This window comes from Cupressus sempervirens, chromosome 10 (genome assembly GCF_028749045.1).
Source record: "Cupressus sempervirens isolate cs-2001-9-10 chromosome 10, ASM2874904v1, whole genome shotgun sequence".
Lineage (NCBI taxonomy): Eukaryota > Viridiplantae > Streptophyta > Pinopsida > Cupressales > Cupressaceae > Cupressus > Cupressus sempervirens.
Genome location: NC_143127.1, coordinates 280,474,595 through 280,493,191, shown reverse-complemented (window position 1 = coordinate 280,493,191; position 18,597 = coordinate 280,474,595). Strand labels below are relative to the sequence as shown.

At 37.1% G+C, this 18,597-nt stretch overlaps 2 protein-coding genes across 3 annotated transcripts in view; one reads left to right on the top strand and one right to left on the bottom strand.

Moving 5' to 3' along the window:
- MPS1 (multipolar spindle 1) overlaps positions 1-18,597 on the top strand; it is a 286,168-nt gene that overhangs the window by 136,095 nt on the left and 131,476 nt on the right. The gene's annotated exons all lie outside the window — the stretch shown is intronic.
- Positions 11,414-12,520, bottom strand: LOC149533744 (uncharacterized). The gene is made up of 2 exons (XM_089803308.1): positions 12,176-12,520; positions 11,414-12,057 (listed from the first exon to the last, which is right to left on the bottom strand). The coding sequence occupies exons 1-2, from the start codon at positions 12,498-12,500 to the stop codon at positions 11,414-11,416; spliced, it is 969 nt and encodes a 322-aa protein (XP_089659434.1). The 5' UTR covers positions 12,501-12,520.

Below are 18,597 nucleotides of genomic sequence, written 5' to 3'. Positions count from 1 at the left end.
TGGAGGATGGATTATTAAGATACCACCACAGAATCTATGTGCCAAACGACCCTGAACTCCAAAGACAGATTTTAGGTGAATTTCACTCAGCCCCATATTCAGGACATTCGAGAGTGACAAAAATGTTATCAGATATAAAACCTTTATATTTCTAGAAAGGGATGAAAAGGGAAATAATCGAGTTTGTGGTAGGATGTTTGAAATGCCAGAGAGTAAAGGTAGAACACTAGTACCCAGCAGGTCTGCTGCACCCAAATGAAGTACCCGAGTGGAAGTGGCAGGTAATATCCATGGATTTTGTACAAGAGTTACTTGTGACCCGAAATCGACACAACATTATTTTGGTCGTGGTTGACAGATTGACTAAAGTTGCTCATTTCATACCAGGGAATTTATCTGATGGAGCACCCGAGATTGCCCATAAGTTCATAAAAGAGATTTTCAAGTTGCACAATATTTCAGAGAAAATTATTTCAAATAGAGATGCTAGGATAACTTTCAGATTCTGGCAAACATTATTTACAGCTTTGGGCACCAAATTGAATATTAGGTTGTAGTGGAAGAAACTTTTCTTCATTCTCCCACAAGTCTTTCTCTTGGAGAAGCAATATGACTCTTGCCTTCTATGGCAAGAAGTTTGAAACCCCATCTAACCTATCCTCAAACTTGAGACTTTTGGCTTCCATATCTGTCTTGTGCTTTTCTTTTAGAGATTAAATCTCCGATTCTATGTAAATTTCTTAACTCCAGAATCTAGGTAAATAGATCAGATCTCGATTTACACTACTAGATTATTTAATGAAATAAAGCAGTGGAAAACTTAGAAAAGCAAAACACCTTCATACACAGTTGAAATGTTCTTCAATCAGTTCATCATTTAAAATAACTTCAGAACTTACAAGAGCTCCTAGTACATGGGAAAATGGCTCTAAAACAAGTTACAAAGAAAACAACAAATCTGGAATACACTTGGTATTGCTCCCTTCTCCATTGTTAATTGTGTAACCTTCCAATTCTGTACTATGCCTGTTTGCCTTAGATTTCTGGTAAAGAAGGTATGAAATCTAGTATAGCAATAGAAGAGGTGAAAATTGCCTTGTTCGTACGAAAGTGAAACCCAAACTATTGCGTACAGTAATAATGAGAAGTCTATATTATGGAGGGGGTATTGGTATGTACGTACGATGGGAGTGACTAGTTCGTACAGTGGTGGCAATATAGCCTTATGGTGATATGAACTATTTGCCGCTTAGTGTTCCTAAAACACTATTTCTATCAGCTACAATTGATAATCAAATGCAGTGCCGAAGGATGGCAGATGGAAGTGCGACGTACCAAGGGGTAGTGTATCAAGGGATAGCAAATGGATGGTATATCGAGGGATGGTAGATAGCGAGATGACGTATCGAAGGATGCATACAAAGGGATGGCAGATGGCAAGACAACGTAGCGAGGGGTGGCATATTGATGGTTGGAAGATGGTAGGACGATGTACTGAGGGATGAAAGATGGCAAGACGACATACTGATGGATGGCAAATGGATGGTGTAGTGAGGGATGGAAGATGGCAAGATGATGTATTGAGGAATGGCGTAGCGTGAGATGGAAGATGGAAAGACGATGTACTGAGGAATGGTGTGCCAAGGATGGCATATTGCAAGACAATGTATCGAGGGATGACAGATGGATGACATATAGAGGGATTGAAGAGGGGCAGATGGTTGATGGCAGATGATAGATGAAGGTGGAGGGAAATCGATTGTACAGAGATAGCTCACAAGTCGTACAATTAACATCTAAAGATACACCTAAACCAAGGATTGCATAATGAAATATGTGATGCTGAAACTTAGTGCCAAATCATGTAAATAGGATATTTACTGAAACCATTGATAATTACCAACAAGAAAGATCAATCATAGATATATGCAATGTATCTTTGAATTTATAATTTTAGATAGATGGTGCTCCAAATGTGCCAAATCTAAAGCGAAATACTACAAAGATGGAATAGGGTGAGGGTTGAATCCCACCGAAACCAGAATAGCGAAGTACGGAAGATCCCCACTTCCAAAATGACGAACAATATTGAATTCCAACAAGAATTCACAGTGTAAAGATATAATCCAAATCGCATACTAACAACTTCCTACATGCTTGTTGCACATAAATACCCCTATAGAGAAAACTCCCCAGGGTTTAGAAAGAATGCTGACATGACAAACACCTGCATATAAATAAAAAAAATGGGTCCCTTTATTAAATAATTAAAGGTCCATCTATAATTTTATTTAAATTTTGGGATCATTAATTATTTGAAGCACTTTATTAAAATTGGGAACACTACAAATCCTTGGTGCTCAAAGATTGGTTGTCCTCAAGCAATGCACAAACTCCAGAATCTCATTTCATGTGTGGACGTTGATAGCTATATTTGATGAAATCACCATGCTTCTTTAGGATCTCATGTGCATAATTGGATTCCATTGAGATACCACCAAGCCTCTATTGCGCCACTCTGATATAAATATTTTCTTGTCTAAAAGCACTGGGATCACATGGGAGCCAATCGTAAAACACATTGATGCCCTGACCCACAACTTTCATGAGATCATGCAGACCAAACTCTTCTGAAATCTCATAGGTCAAATACATCTTGATGCTCCCGTAAGGATGTTGTATCAAAGAATACAATGCCTTCATTGAATGCCTCGCACTTCAATATTGTCACTATACCAATCAACACTCCCATAATCACCATCATGTCAATCGACATTTTTACTTTAAAAAAAATCACCACAATCTCACCAATTGGCATTGCCACAATATTTGCACCAGTCAATATTGACACTATGCATGATTACATTTTCACTATGCTAGTTGGTGTTGCCATGATGTTGGTGCTATCACCATACTCGTACTAGTAGGCACTACCATGATGTTAGTCGATACTTCCATCATACTCGTACTAGTTGACACCTTACCTGTCCATATGACCATGACGTCGGGTGACAGTGCCATTGAACCTGCACCAATCGATACTGCCACCATGGCAGATGGTACTGCTATTGTACCAGTCGATGCTTCGATAATGCCGATCAATATTGCCACCATACCTGTACCTAGCATTGCCAACATTCTAGTCGGCATTGCGACATCGTTAGTTGGCATTGCTACAATACCGGTTTGAGTCGACATTGCTAGAAGACTAGTCATTGCTTCCACTGTACCAGTCATCACTACCACAAGACTAGTCATTGCTTCCATCATATAGGTTGACACTGCAATCGTACCAACTGACTTTGCCACCATACCAATTGATACTTGTACAATGGCAGACACTTTCTCCATATCAGTCAGTTCTGCCATGTTGTCAATTGGGACTACCACCGTACCCGTACTTGTTGACACCATGCCAGATGGTTCCACAATAGTAGATGGCATTGCTAGAAGGCTAGATGACATTGCAATTGTATTTGTACTAGTGGGCACTATGCCGGTCAACACTTCCACTGTACCAGTTAGTGTTGCTGCTGTACTAGTGAAGAGAAAGTTTTCATAGTCCCCAGGATCCCAAAGTAGCTAGTCATAAACTACATCAATGTCCAAACCCACAACCTTCATGTAATCATTAATCTCCTCAGGAACCTCACAACTCATGTAGATCCTATTATTTTTATGGGGAAGCCCCTCACATGGAAAAATTGTAGTGATAAATGACTTAGTCACAACTAAAGGATAAACTCTATATTTAACAAACTGTGATTGCTCCTGTAAGGAATCATCAGTAGCATCTCCATGGAGTTGAACAATTACTAGTAGAGCTTTTCTCATTCAGAGGATAATGGATACAACTTGAATTTGCATCGAGTTGATTCATGCATTGGTTTGATGGAATTAGTGCAGGCATCTTCTTCACCATTTTTGTCATCTTTAAGTTTTACGCACTCTACACTTGTAGGCATAGAAACAAACCCTTGCAAATCCTGATGAGACTCTTTTTATTCCTCATCACTTTGATTGCAATCACCAACCTCCTTAACGTTGTGTAATTTAGATGTCAATTTTCTTCATAGTGCTTGGATGCATTATTGACCAATGTACATGCTGCCATAGAAGGGACACCTAGATTACAAATAACCCATAACATAGATTTGATAGCTTAGGATATTTTATCCATCTCTTCAATGCACACAATCATAAGTTTCTCCATAGCAACTAAAACCCTAGTATCATGACACTCCTTGATTGTAACCAAGAAGTGATGAAACATATCATGGATCAAGTCTTGCAACTCTAGATCTAAGAGGAAGTTACAATACTTGGGCATTTGTGCAATTCTCCAATATTTAAAATCTCTTGCCAAATGGATAACCACTGAAATCATGAAATCTTTGAAAGTTGTCAACGATCAAATGCAATAGCTCAATCATGTTGTTATCATCATACGGTGCTATAGGAGTCGAAATTCTCGAGATCTCACCGAGATAGGTTGCAACTCCCAATCTTATTTCCTTCTTATGGTGCCTCAAAAGCTTGGGCTGACTTAAGGCATCCTTAATCGGAGGAAGGATACTCTGTATAAATCTTAGAGGTAATTGGTCCACCTTACACAAAAATACTTCCAATATATTTAATGGAAGATCAACACCCTTACTGAGCTCTTTGGCAATCTTTTGTAGTGCCTTTAAGCACCACTCTCTGTCACTGTTGGGTGCCATAATGTGATTCAAATCCCAAAATCTCTCAATCATTGCAGTAGGCTAGCAAGATTATTGGCTTTGATACCACTATAATGTTTCATTTCTGACTATGCCCGTTTGCCTTAGATTTTTGGTGAAGAAGGTATGAAATCTTGTAAAGCGGTAGAATAGGTGAAGATTGCCTTGTTCACATTGAAGTGAAACCCAAACTAAGGTGTACGGTACTAACAAGAAGTCCGTAGAGTGGGAGTGGCTAGTTTGTATGGTGTTGGCAATATGATCGCATGGTGATATGAACTATTTGCCTCTTAGTGTTCCTGAAACACAATTTCTCACCTCCAATTGAAAATCAAAGAGTTTTGAAGGATGGCAGATGACAAGGTGATGTGCCAAGGGGTGGCGTATTGAGGGATGGCAAGATGACATATCGAGGGATGGCATACCAAAGGATGGAAAATGGCAAGACGACGTACCAAGGGGTGGTGTACCTAGAGATGGTAGATGGATGGAGTACTAAGGGATAGCAGATGGTAGGATGACATACCGAGGGATGGCAGATGACAAGATGACATATCGAGGGATGGCAGATGGCAAGGCATTGTACTGAGGGACGATGTAACAAGGGATGGAAGATGGATGACGTATTGAGGGATGGTAGATGGTGGATGGCAAATGGCATTGTAATGTTCCGTTTGTAGCATTGTACCCCAAACTAATAGCCGGTAACAAAAACACCAAGTGGTTGTGCGGTTGTAGCTAGAGATTGGTCGTATAGGAAGGTAGGTATGGGCCATATAGTCTATGGGGAAGATGTACGATGGACAGGAGTAGATGGTGTGTGGGCCGTACGGTAGCAAGTGGGTGGTCATACGGGAGACACTTGTTGTTTGTACGACATAGGAAATATGTTGTACGGTGGTCAATTTGGGGTACTCTCTTTGCCATACGGTATGGGACTAGGCTGTAGAGTAAGGGCGAAAGAGTTGTACGGTATATGGGGTGGCCATAGGGTAATGAGATGGAGAGGTCATACGGTGATGTTTTGATGGTTGTATGGTAATGGCTTGGGATGGGGACAATTAACAACCTTCTATGCAGAAGTATTTCAGATGCAATCTTGTTAATACACAAAACAATGATAGGTCTAAATGTAGTCAAGACACAAAGATATTCCAGAAATAATGTTACTTGTAAACAAAAAATGATGCCTTGATTTGGCAGATTTGAGATAGGAAACTTGAACGAAATAGGGTGAGTGTTGGGTCTCACTGAAATCAGAAAAGCCAAGTAGGGAAGATCTTTCACTTCTGAAATGGTGAACAATCAAGAACTCCAATAGGAATTCGCAATACCAAATAATAATCCAAATCGCATACCAACTGCTACCTACATGTCGTACTTAAATACATGTTGGTGAAACTTTCCAAGGGTTCACAAAGATATCCAACGGCCACACCTACCTACGGAAACAATTAAATAAAAATGGGTCTGAGATATACTAAATCAATTGGCCCATTAACAATGATTTGATTAAATAATTATTTAATGACGGGAACATTTCAGGTATATGGTAGGATGGCAGGATGGCGGATGGAGGTGGAGGGAAATCAATTATTCAAAGATGGCTCACAAGTCGTACAATTAACAGCTGAAGATACACCTACTCCAAGGATTGCATAACGAAATATGTGATGTTATTTACTGAAATCGCATATAAATACCAACAGGAAAGATCAATTATAGATATATGCAATGTATCGCTGAATTTATAATTGCAGACAAAGATGGTGCTCCAGATGTGCTAGATCCGAAGTGAAGTAATAGAGAGACAGAATAGGGTGAGGGTCAAATCCTAGCGAAACCAGAATTGCCAAGTAGGGGAGATCTCAGAGAAAGAAAGTTCCATCTACCTTAAAATCACAGCCAAAAAAGAAATAGAGCAGACTTTCAGCATAAATATTGCAGCCCTTTTAAAACTGCAGAATTTCTTTTAAGAGCTTGTAATTTTTGTAAGGAAAACAAAGGAAATTCATACCATTAAAAACCAAAAAGGAAAATGCTACCATTGACACAGAAAATTACCCAGAAAATGCCAAGGGTTCTTACTAGCAGCAGGCTTGTGTTTTTTCCAGCAGAAAAAGGCCCAAAGAAATGCCCAGAAATGTTCCATTTCGAGCCCAGAATCCTCCAAAAGCAGTCATGCCGGTATATCAAGAATGATGACCAGCATGCAGTGATCTTTAACAAGTGAATCACAGAAAACATCTGCTATTCGAGCTGCAAAAGAGCGTCCAGAAATGCCTAGGAAAAGCTTCAAAAAAACTTCATCCCAGACCTCCAAACCCTCATGGCAGCAACGACAATAGTAAACCAAGTTTTTACAGAGTGCAAATGAAAAATGTAATTAACATATATAGAATAATAATTTTAAATATAAAAAATGTTTTTAAAAATAAATAATATTTACACACTCCTAAAAAACCAATGAGATTATATAAGGGTTATGACAGTACAAAATAGGGCTTAAATTTTTTTTTTTCCATACTTCTAAAACACTTGGGGTTGAAAATGAAGAGCCATGGGCATGGATTTAAATGGACTTTCGAAAGGTCTAAACATCCCACAAAAACGCCGATGGGGAAAGAAACTTCTAGGCGACTATAAAAACCTAAAATGAGATGAAAACATCCCATCGGCATTTTTGTGGGATGTTTAGACCTTTTGAAAGTCCATTTAAATCCATGCCCGTGGCTTTTCATTTTCGATCCCAAGTGTTTTAGAAATATAGCAAGTTTTTTTAAAGCCTCATTTTGTACTTTGTCATAACTTTTAGAAAATCTCACTGGCTTTTTGGGATTGTGTAAATATTATTTATTTTTTAAAACATTTGTTATATTTATAATTATTATTCTATATGTTAATTACATTAATAAAATTATTAAGTGCATTTAACTTTTTACTTGATAATATTAATTCTGTAATTATTATTTGAAATAATAAATTACAAATGTTTATTTTATTTTATTTATAAATTTTTTTTTAATATATAATTGTAAACTATTCTTTTAATATATATTAACTGTATTAGATTAATATTATTATTAAGTGGTTTAACCTATCGCTTAATAAATAAATATTAATATAATTAATATATATTGAAATAATAATTTATCAATTGTGTAATAAATAAGTATTAGTCAATTAAAGTTTAAAAAGTTATAGTTCAAACAGTGTTCTGATATAAAAAATGAACTATAAACCAATTAATATCTATGATGGAAAATAAGATATTTAGTTTACCTTTTAAAAGTCAAGTTGAGATTTACTTTGGAGTAATGACAAAGTTCAAAGGTCTTTTAGTGATGGGATTTGAAAGTCAGGAAGTTATTGTATATTAGAGACTTTTGTGAGCTTTTGGAGAGATATGAATGCATTTATGTTAGGCCTTTATGATGATATTTTGGGGTCATGCCTTGTGGGCCACTTTTACACCTTTTTGAAGTCTTTTTAGGGGCTCAAAAAGTGCCTTCTTGTCTGAGTTCGCCCATGGAGGAGTTGTTTCCATTTATGATGTAATGGGATGGAAAAAAATATAAGTATGAGCTTGAGGCTCATTTGTAAAGGTTCCAATTTTTATGCAGAGGCAGATTTGGAGTGAGCCCTCTCGAGTCCTTCGTGATATATTTTTCAAATTTCTTTGCAACCAGTTTTATGGGATATGTTATTGTGTCACCTTTGGAGCTTGAATAAAGGAACAATTTGGAAGCCATTTGTGTGTTCACTTTGTTGTGTGTAAGTCACTGATCTGATGTTGTTTATGTGATTCATTATGAGTCCTCGAGTGAATGCCTTAGTTTTGGCTGCAAGTGAATATTGGATAATTAGGTAGGTTATAAGTTGTGAGGTTTGCTTCATTCCAGTTTTTTAATTGTTGATATCATTATTGTTGTTAGCATTTGTTTGAAGTCAGTCCTTCTTATCAAGTGTTTAGATATGAGTTTCTGATAACAATATTGTGCCATTATTGAACTGTTTAGAGAGCCTTCATTGTGCTAGTTTCAGTAAACTTCTCATCTCAATGTTTAGGTGCATCACCTTAAGTTTCAGTTAACTCGACCATTTCAGTATTTGAAGTTCATGCAGGCAATCCTTCTTACTGTTTTCCAGCCAAGTATTTTTTCATTCCTGCATCAATCTTAGGTGAAGTATCATATAGGAACTGGCCTAGAATCTGGAGATTTACTCCAATTTTGGATAAAACCCACAGATCCAGGAGTACTTCCATGTTTCTCAGAGTGATTGAGTTTTAGGACTTAGTCAGGGTGCAACTTTTAGAGATAATAGTAAAGAAATTCATATTATATATTGAATAAGGAAATGTGAAATTGCATGAAGAGGAGGTCTCAAGCAACATCAAGTAATTGATATGGCAAGTGGTCGCAACCTGTGCATGAGGACAAAAAGCTGGAGTAATGGAGTGACAGAGGTGGGAACAGAAATAGCATATAAAGGCAATCATTGTTGGCTCAGACTTTATACAGAAGTACAACTTTCACAGAACAAATCATGCCAAGTTATATGAATTGGAACAAAGTTTAAAACACAGTCGAGGAGGATTAAGGATCATTAGTTTTGCACCATGAACATGAATCACATAGCCAGAAACAAACATTGAATGCAGAGCAGTACATCAGTGCTACTACAAAGGTTAAGTAATCCATGATGCATACTAATCTCATGCAGACAGAGAGCTTCTGATAATAACACAGTCATTTCATTTGAAAAGATAGTGCTTTGGAAATACATTAGAAACATTGAGAGGAATCAAGGAGTTACTGATTAAAGGACCATATCCAAGAACACCATTACCTTACAATGCTAAATCATTCATTGATCAAGAGTTTAGAAGATAGAGATACTATGGTAATGTTTTCGGTATCTCAAGACAGCTGAAGTATGTTAGTAATCAATTGAAAACTCAAGAACAAATACAAATAATGGAACGATAATGCTGATCAACAATAATTAGGACAACACTGATTAAATTGCTCATGAGGGCCTTTGAAGAAAATCATGGTTTGCAGGTGAAATAAACTGTGATATGATATCTACACAATTGAAGAGAAAATAACAGTTAGCAATCAGAATGCAGAGCCAACAGAAGGTATGATAAGGAGATGAATCAAATACACTGTTAAAATCAGAGAGCATGGTTATTGTTAAAGAAGATGCTATAATTGGAACAGCAAGGTTCATGGTTGCAACACAGTGACAATATGATTAAAATAGAGTATAGCATGCAGTGATCATGATTAGACATTTATAACAGTCATAAGCCCATTCTAGCAGAGTGTAAAGCGAACAAAACTCTAGCATTAATGACAGTAGCATCATTACAAGTCAGTGGCAGCAGTTCAAACAGAAACAAAAATAAAGGGTTTCTTCATGATTCAGCAATACACAACAACAATGTAGTTTATGCAATTTGAATAGATGTCCCAAAGCAGTGGCATTTTATCAATAATTCTAAGCTAATCAAAGGTGGATATTTAAGGATATGGGCTGCACATTTGCACTCAAGTTGAAGTTCGAGTAGGTGGGCATTGGTGCTCAACTATAAAAAGTGCAAAGATTATAAAATCTCAGAGATTTGGACAATGAAATAACTGTATGCTGCCCCCAACAAGCAGGAATTTGCCGTGAAAGGACATAGTGATATTTATGGGTTTAGAAGCAAGAGCATCATTTAAATTTTCAAGGCTCTGAAATCTTAATATGAGCAGCATTACTTAGGAGCATGGATGGAGTTTTCTCACTATCATAGTAATGGCGGGATCATAAGTTTACATTGCTTTTTATCAAACATGGAGAATTTCAGAAAGAAGTTTATAAAGCCATTGTCAAGCACAGAGAAATGATGTTTTCTTTAATAGTTTTGTGCAAGCAGAGCTTTAAGCCACTATATTTAAAACCATTACCAGTACAAAATCTAAGCTTGAAGATGACCGAAGCATACATTGTATGCAGCTCGAACTTGAAGCATCAAACCAGAACTCAAAATTACTAAAGCGCAGAGCAAGATTTATCCCAAGTGCAAACCAAATGGCAATGTCTCAGAGGTCCTCTTCATTATGTTTCTTGTGCAAAGAAAAAATTGTGAGATGAAATGAAATATAGTAAATTGCAGTGTAACAAGACTCGGACTCGGCAAGGGTAACTTAACTCGTGACCCGGCTCAGCGGTGACTCGGTAAAGTGGAAAAACCTCGAAATTTTGAGATTTTTTAGGATTTAAAGAACATTCCATGCACCCATTATTGAATAAAGCATAAAGACACAATAACATCATTAAATAGAAGATAATTTGATCATAATGCACATGCCACATACTTAAAGTTAAAAACTTAAAACTTAAAAGTCAAACATCGATTACATATGTACAATACTACAAACTACAAAGTTACAAACTTACAAAGGTAAATTGCTAAAAGTAAATACTATATTACTAGCAATTAAAGTCAAACTAAGATAAATCCATGCAAACCATCAAAATGTATATGTATTATCATTTATGCATTATGAAATCCAACACATCAAGATTCAATAGTCATCATCAAATTCAAATGTTCCAAATGCTGATCATATATTAAGTTACTGTTAAACTGTTGAACAAAAAGTTAAAACAAGACTATAAGTCTACAGCTATGGCTCCTAGTTGGAGTCCTCATCATCATCCTCATCCTCATTGTCATCCTCATCATCATCGTCATCCTCATCCTCATCCCCAACCTCAGCCTCAACCTCAGGCTCAGGGTCAGTATAATCTACAAAATGCCTCTTAGTAAGGTGTCTAAGGTAGGTCCTGGATGTCTTAGTAGCCATAGCATCAGCTCGTGAGGTGCCTCTAGGATCAACTGTACTCTCTGCCTCTGGCTCTGCCAATCTCTGTGAGCTGCCACTAGGAACAACTGGAGCTCTCTGGTCCTCTACTGCCATAGCCACAGCCTCAATTTGGCCCTCTCTATCTGCCTGGTCAAGCCACTGTAGGTCCTCATCATCAAAGACAGGATCAGTAGCCTCAGTGATCCAATCAGACACTGGATCAACCTCCTCTAGAGTAATCGGAGAGGTGTCACTATCCAAAATCTCCCTGATCCTAATGCGCAGGTTGTAGTGCACAAAGACTAGACTATTCATTTTCTGCACAGACAACTTGTTACGCCTCTTCGAGTGGATGTGCTCGAACATGCTCCAGTTGCGCTCACATCTAGAAGCGCTACTTGGCTGGCTCAAAATGCGGATGGCGATTTGCTGAAGGTTTTTGGTTGAAGGCCCAAACATTTGCCACCATCTATCTGAATTTTGAAAAAAGGAAAACAAAAAAATATTAGTCTCATTTCAAAATTTGAGCTTTAAGTTTAAAGCTAGAAATTTATAAACTAGATTGTATAAGGCTTAAGCTGCAATCTTTACCTGGCTGCAATTTTGTACGACCTTCTTTGCAAATTTGACTTGAAAAAATGGGCCCTAATGCATTATTATAGGCATCCATCTCAAGCAATATATCTGTGGGATTAGGAGACATCTTCGATACCACTGTGTATAGGCCACTAAGAACCTCCTCATCTGCCTTGAAATCATCAAGGAAATGGTATGCCGGATTGAGGTAATAGGCTGCTGCGTGGATGGGCTTATGAAGCTGATTTTGCCATCTCCTATCAATTATGTCCCAAATAGGGCCATAGTTTTCCTCAACTCCTACATATTTGGCCTTAATAGTCTCCTTGACCCTATCCATGCCCTCATAAATGTAGCCCATAGAGGGCTCGGTGATTTACAAAACAATTAAACAAAAAAACAATTTAGTGAATGATGAAACTTTGCAAAGTTGCACAATGAATATAAATAAAAAATATGTATGAGACAAATTAATTTATAAAATTTTAAGACTTAAGCTTTTAAAATTTAAAATTTAAATTTTAAATTACCTCCACAATCTTCGAACATGGCTCCCAAAAATCATCATCATCATAAATGCATTTTGTTGCATCTATCCCTGCAGAGCTGCTCGCAAAGGAGGAGGAACTCCATTCTGGACCAACAAACATGCACCTCAACTCTAACCTTGAACTCAGCAAGGATTTTAGTGTGATAAAGTTAGAGGCAAATCTTGTGATACTAGGATGAGCCAACTTCTTTCCCTTTGTGTATTTCCTCATAGTGCTGAGGACCAAGGCATGATTATAGATGAACTTACAAAGATTTTTGGCCTTGGTAACACATGATTTCACCCATACAAGCTTGCCAATATCCTCTAACATGAGGTCGATGCAATGGGCCGCACATGGAGTCCAAAAGATTTTTGGGTGTCTCTCCTCAATAGTTTTCCTGCAGCAATTTTAAATTAGTTAGTAAACAATGAAAATTTTTGATGTATTAAAAAAATTTTAATTTTCAAAATTTAATGAAAAACTAAAACAAATTTTTTAGAAGTAGAACTTAGAAAGTTAGAAGTTCAAATTTTACCTGCAGCAACATAATTAGCTGCATTATCTGTCACCACTTGGACAACATTGTCTTCCCCCACCTCCCTTATGACCTCCTCAATAGTCTCACATAAGAATTTTGCATTTTTCACACATGAGGAAGCATCTATGGACTTCAAAAACATGGTGGATCCTGAAAGTGAAAATTAAACAAAATAATTATCATTCAAGAATCAAGAATCAATACTCAATAAAACAAAATTTTCGTTATTCAATAATAGTATACATTAAATTTTAGACTTCAAGAAGTAGAGCATGATGAATTACCTCCGCTAGAAACAAGAAAATTTAGGAAGGTTCTGGACCTCCTATCTGTCCATCCATCTGTCATGATGGTACACCCCTTTTGGCTCCAAATCTTTTTGTGGTCCTCCAACTCAAGTTTCATCTCCTCAACCATATCTAGCAAGAGGGGGCCACTCAACTCATCGTCAGTGGGGGCTTTGAACCCCGCACCACAGATGGAAACTGCATCAATCATCCCCTGCCAATAAGGAGTCCTATTACATTTATAAAAACATTTTAATTAGCATATTTCAAATTTTCAACATCAAGTTAAAAGTATAAAATTGAATATAAATTTTAAAACTTAAAACGTAAAACAATCAAATATAAATGAAGTTGAAAACTTGAAGTACCTGGCTGCTATAAATGGAATGTTGCAGAAAAATCAAAACTTGCAAATTTCTCTTACTCCAGCTTCATGTATCTCCCTATTCCAGCCCATGCTCTCAAGTGAGGGTTGCGCACCAGGAGTGGTACGCGGTACAAAAAAGTTGTCCAACTTACTAGATTTTCTGACTCTAGGACGAAGAAGAGCAGCACTACTAGAAGGGGCAGCAGCAGTAGCATCACTAGAAGTGCAAGGAATAGATGTAGAAGAAGCACGAGCAACAGAAGCACCAGGACGATAGGGGGGACGGGAAGAACCTTCTCCAACACAGCCTACTGACTCAGAAACATTTGCAGATGAGCGTGGAAGGGAACTAGAACCAATCAAAGCTAACTCTTCTAATTTTTTTTTTTAAAATTCTTTTTCTTGTTCATATTTTTCCAAGGCTACATAACAAAAACGTTGAGCCTCAACAGATACAGTTCCACAAGGCTCAATATCATGACCACGTAAGCCAACAATATGGTATTTTAATCTATTTATCCCCCCACTATTAATGATTTTGCAAAATAGGCATTTTGTTTGAGTTCTCTTTCTACCCAGAAATTCTATGGTGAAATTCATGGCTGATCCCAAACTGAAGCAACATCCTAACATGCTTTTTCGATTAGTCACACTTTCGACCAATCTGAATCAGAATATCCATGTAGATCTAGGTCATCTTTCTTATATTTGAGACCATATCCAATAGTACCTTGTAGGTACCTCAGTATTTGTTTTGAACAAACAAGGTGTATCTCTCATGGTTCACACATAAACTGACTTAAAGCATTCATTACCTAGAAAATTTTAGGTGTAGTGTTAGCCAAGTACATTAGTGATCCAATAATCTGTCTATAAAGAGTAGCATCTACAAATCTAGATTTTGCTGCTGCCTCTTTTAACTTATGTAAGTTTGTTTCATGGGTGTGGACATCAGTCTACAATCTAACAGCCCAAATCTTTTTCAGAATACCAATAGCGTATTTTCCTTGATTTAGAAGAATACCATTAGGTTTCTACTAGACTTCCAACCCTAGGAAGTAGTGTAAAATACTTGAGTCCTTCATATCGAATTTTGAGGCCAAGTCCCTTTTACATTAAACAACAAGATGATCCTCTCCTGTAATTAGTAGGGCATCAACATAAAGGATTAGTAAAGGTTTGGATCTGCAACATTCTTTGTGAACCCTAGACCCATGAGATAATTTTCGATCCTATTATACCAGGCTCGGGGAGCTTGTTTTAATCTGTATAGGGCTTTCTTTAATTTGTATACATTAGATGTTGCATTATAAATTAAAAACCCTTCAGGTTATAGTCTTCTTCTTCGGTAGTCCTGTTCAAGAGTGCAATTTTCACATTCATCTGGTGTATCTTCCATTGTTTAGTTTCTCGAATAGCTATGATTGCTCTATCGCAGACATCATTTTTCAAAATGGATTGATACTCTTTTGTCATCTTTCTAGACTTGATGTTTTGAGAGCTTGAGAATTCGTTAGGCCTCTTACTTTCTGTAAAGATTCCTTTGGGTGTTGCAAAGTTTTTAGCTTCCTTAACAATTTTTCTAGCCCAAAGTGATTTTTTCTTATTGTTAATGATTTGATATTCTCTTGACGCTTCCTTTGATTCTCAGGATTAGGTTGGTTTTCATTTGAGGTTTCTTTTGGATACTCCCTTTGAAACTTAGGAGTAGGGTCTTCCTCCATGTTTGATGGCAAGTTTTGAATTTCCAACTCATTTGAGTTATTTTCCCTTTTGAAGACAATGTCTTCCTCAAATATGACATCTCGACTTAGTTCTGTTTGTCTTTGTTCATGCATGTAGATTCAGTAGGCTTTTGAGGTTTCATCGTCGCTTACAAAAATTCCTTTCTACCCATAAGGTTCTAGTTCTGACCTCTTCTCTTCGGGCACAATATACACACAGGAACCAAATATCCTTAGATGGCTTATATCAGGTTTTAGTCCAATAAAAGCCTCTTTAGGGGTTTTGTTATCAAGATGTGAATCAAGACATCTGTTTTGGATATAAACAACCATTCTTGATGTGTTTGCCCAAAATGAGCTATCTATGTTTTGGTCATACATCACTGATTTTGCAGCCTCCACAATAGTTATGTTTTTTCTCTTAGTTACCCCATTTTGTTGAGGATTATAGGGTATGGTAAAATCCCTCTTAATTCCGGTAGTAACACATAATTCTTTAAAGATTTCTGAAGTGTACTCTTTCCCATTGTCAGTTCTTAATGTTTTAATTTTCTTTCCAAAGGAGTTTTCATTTAGGGTCCATTTGGTTCATGGAATTTAAAAGACCAGGATTACTACAAACCTTGGTTTAGCCAAATCAAGGTTTTGCAAATCTTCATTCCAATTTTGGGGATTTTACTTGAACCGTTTGTTTCACTTAGAAGATGCGTGTGAAGACACATTTTTATGCTTAAGCTTGGAGTTGAAGGAAAATTTCAAAAAGTAGTTCAATCTATTGTTTTTACATTCCTTAAAAAACAAAACCATGTTTTGATTTTCAATTCCTAGTTGCTAGAAGGAAGTTGAAAAACCTGGTTTTGAGGCAAAATTGGAAGTCCGGTATGCTAATTCCATTTTTCCAATTTTGAAACAAACACAAAAATTTTCAAATCCAAATTTTGAAAAAGCCAATTCCTCTCATCTTCTAGGAACGAAACTGACCCTTAGGGCTTTGAACTCCTTGAACTTTCTAAGAATGTCATCTGACTTTTTACACTTAAGAAAGTAGATCTAGGTTTTTTTGGAGAAGTCATCTACAAAGATTACATAATATAGGGTATCTTCCTTGGAGGGGGTAGACATTGGTCCGCATAGGTCAGAGTGGACTAACTCCAATATATTTTTAGTTCTGCTCAACTGTTTTGGAAAGATCCCTTGATGTTTTTCCCTAGGCACGTCCTTTACATGTCCCACTATGATTTGGATTTAGTTTGGTCAATCTTGTAACAATTTTTTCCATAGAGGTTTGGGCTCAAAAGTGAATATGTCGTAATCTTCAATGCCAAATCTCATTGGAGTTAGAAGTTTCATGAATGAGTACTTGTTTAGATTTAGTGCAGAGTTTGTATAGGTATCCTTGTCTCATACCTATAGTTTTAACTTTCTTGTATTTAGAGTTCTTTGGTCATGCCAAAAATTTTCCATCCATTAAGTTGACCCTATATCTATTATCTTCTAGGGCGAATGTTGATACTAGGTTTTTTTTAATTTAGTACATCTTTAAGTTGGATAGTGATAGCTGATTCTAGTTTAATGGTACAAGTTCCCACCCCTTTTACAGGGTGTGCAAAATCATCCTCAATGGTTACTTCTTTGTTAGTTTCTTCCACCATAGTATCTAGATGTTCTCGGAATCTAGTGATAATCCACCATCAATCACCCAAGTGTTGAATTTGTTTGATACACAATTTGATAGTGCTGAATAGAATAAGTACTTCTCAGAATTATCTTTTGTAGTTGATTTTCCAAATTTAGCATAGGATGCTTGTTTCTTTGCCCTTTTTGGGCATTTGACAACATAGTCTCCATATTGATCACATCTAAAGCATTGAACTTGCGAAGCATCTCTTCTATTCTTGGATGAACCCTTGCCTTGAAAATTTCTTTTCCTTTCGAAGTTATTCTTTCCTTTCTTATGTGAATTTGTGTTAAGGACATGCACATCCTCATCCATTAATTTTTGCTTGTTTCCTTTGACATCTGTCTAGCTTCTTCTTGAAGGCAATTAGATCTTTAACCTTGATGTAGGAGCATCCTGGATTGCCTTGTTATCCTGCTCAATTTTTGTTCATTTTGCAAGTTTGTGCCGAGTTACTGTAGCACTTGGTGCCGAGTTGCTGTAGCACTCTTCATGTGCCGAGTTATTGTAGCACTCTTCATGTGCCGAGTTACTGTAGCACTTAGTTGGTGTCGAGTTATTGTACCACTCTTCATGTGCCGAGTTCTTGTAGCACTCTTCAGGTGCCGAGTTACTGTAGCACTCTTCATGTGCCGAGTTATTGTAGCACTCTTCAGGTGTCGAGTTACTGTAGCACTTAGTTGGTGCCAAGTTACTCTAGCACTCTTCATGTGTCGAGTTACTGTAGCACTCTTCATGTGCCGAGTTATTGTAGCACTCTTCACGTGCCGAGTTACTGTAGCACTTAGTTGGTGCCGAGTTACTATAGCACTCCTCGATGTGCCGAGTTACCCAGTGTATACCGAGTGTCAATATTTGGACGTGATTTCTGCAAGCCGACTTGCGGGATTTATTTCGTTCGCAACATTTATGTTAAGATCTTTTCTTTGGATGTGTCCAGATCGTTGTTGGGTCGGCCCTCCTCTTATGTAATGTTCTAGAATAATCTGTAAGCCATTTTGGCAAGTATATATAGAGTGTTTAGGCTTAGAGTTAGGTAAGTTTAGAGAAGAAGATTTTAGAGCGAAACTAAAGGTGTGAAATTGCTGTTGGATCTTTGCAAGTGAATGTATTGTAATTGGCTGTAACCCAAAAGGCCTTACAGCTGGGCATGTATGAAGATGTTTTGATGAATCAATTAAAGTATTTCACCCTTCTTCCTCCTTTGGTTGTTGTTCCTTGTGTTTGCTTCTGTTGTGTTAACTCTTGCAGGGTGGTTGGGATAATTGGGTGAGCCTTTGGCTTTAGTTATTCACCCCTTGTCTGCATCA

What these genes read in the sequence shown, in the direction of transcription:
- LOC149533744 (XM_089803308.1), bottom strand. Translation starts at nt 12,500, where the DNA reads ATGGATAGGGTCAAGGAGACTATTAAGGCCAAATATGTAGGAGTTGAG. An exon ending in TCGTACAAAATTGCAGCCAG is followed by an intron (nt 12,058 to 12,175) that starts GTAAAGATTGCA and finishes TTCAAAATTCAG; the next exon opens with ATAGATGGTGGCAAATGTTT.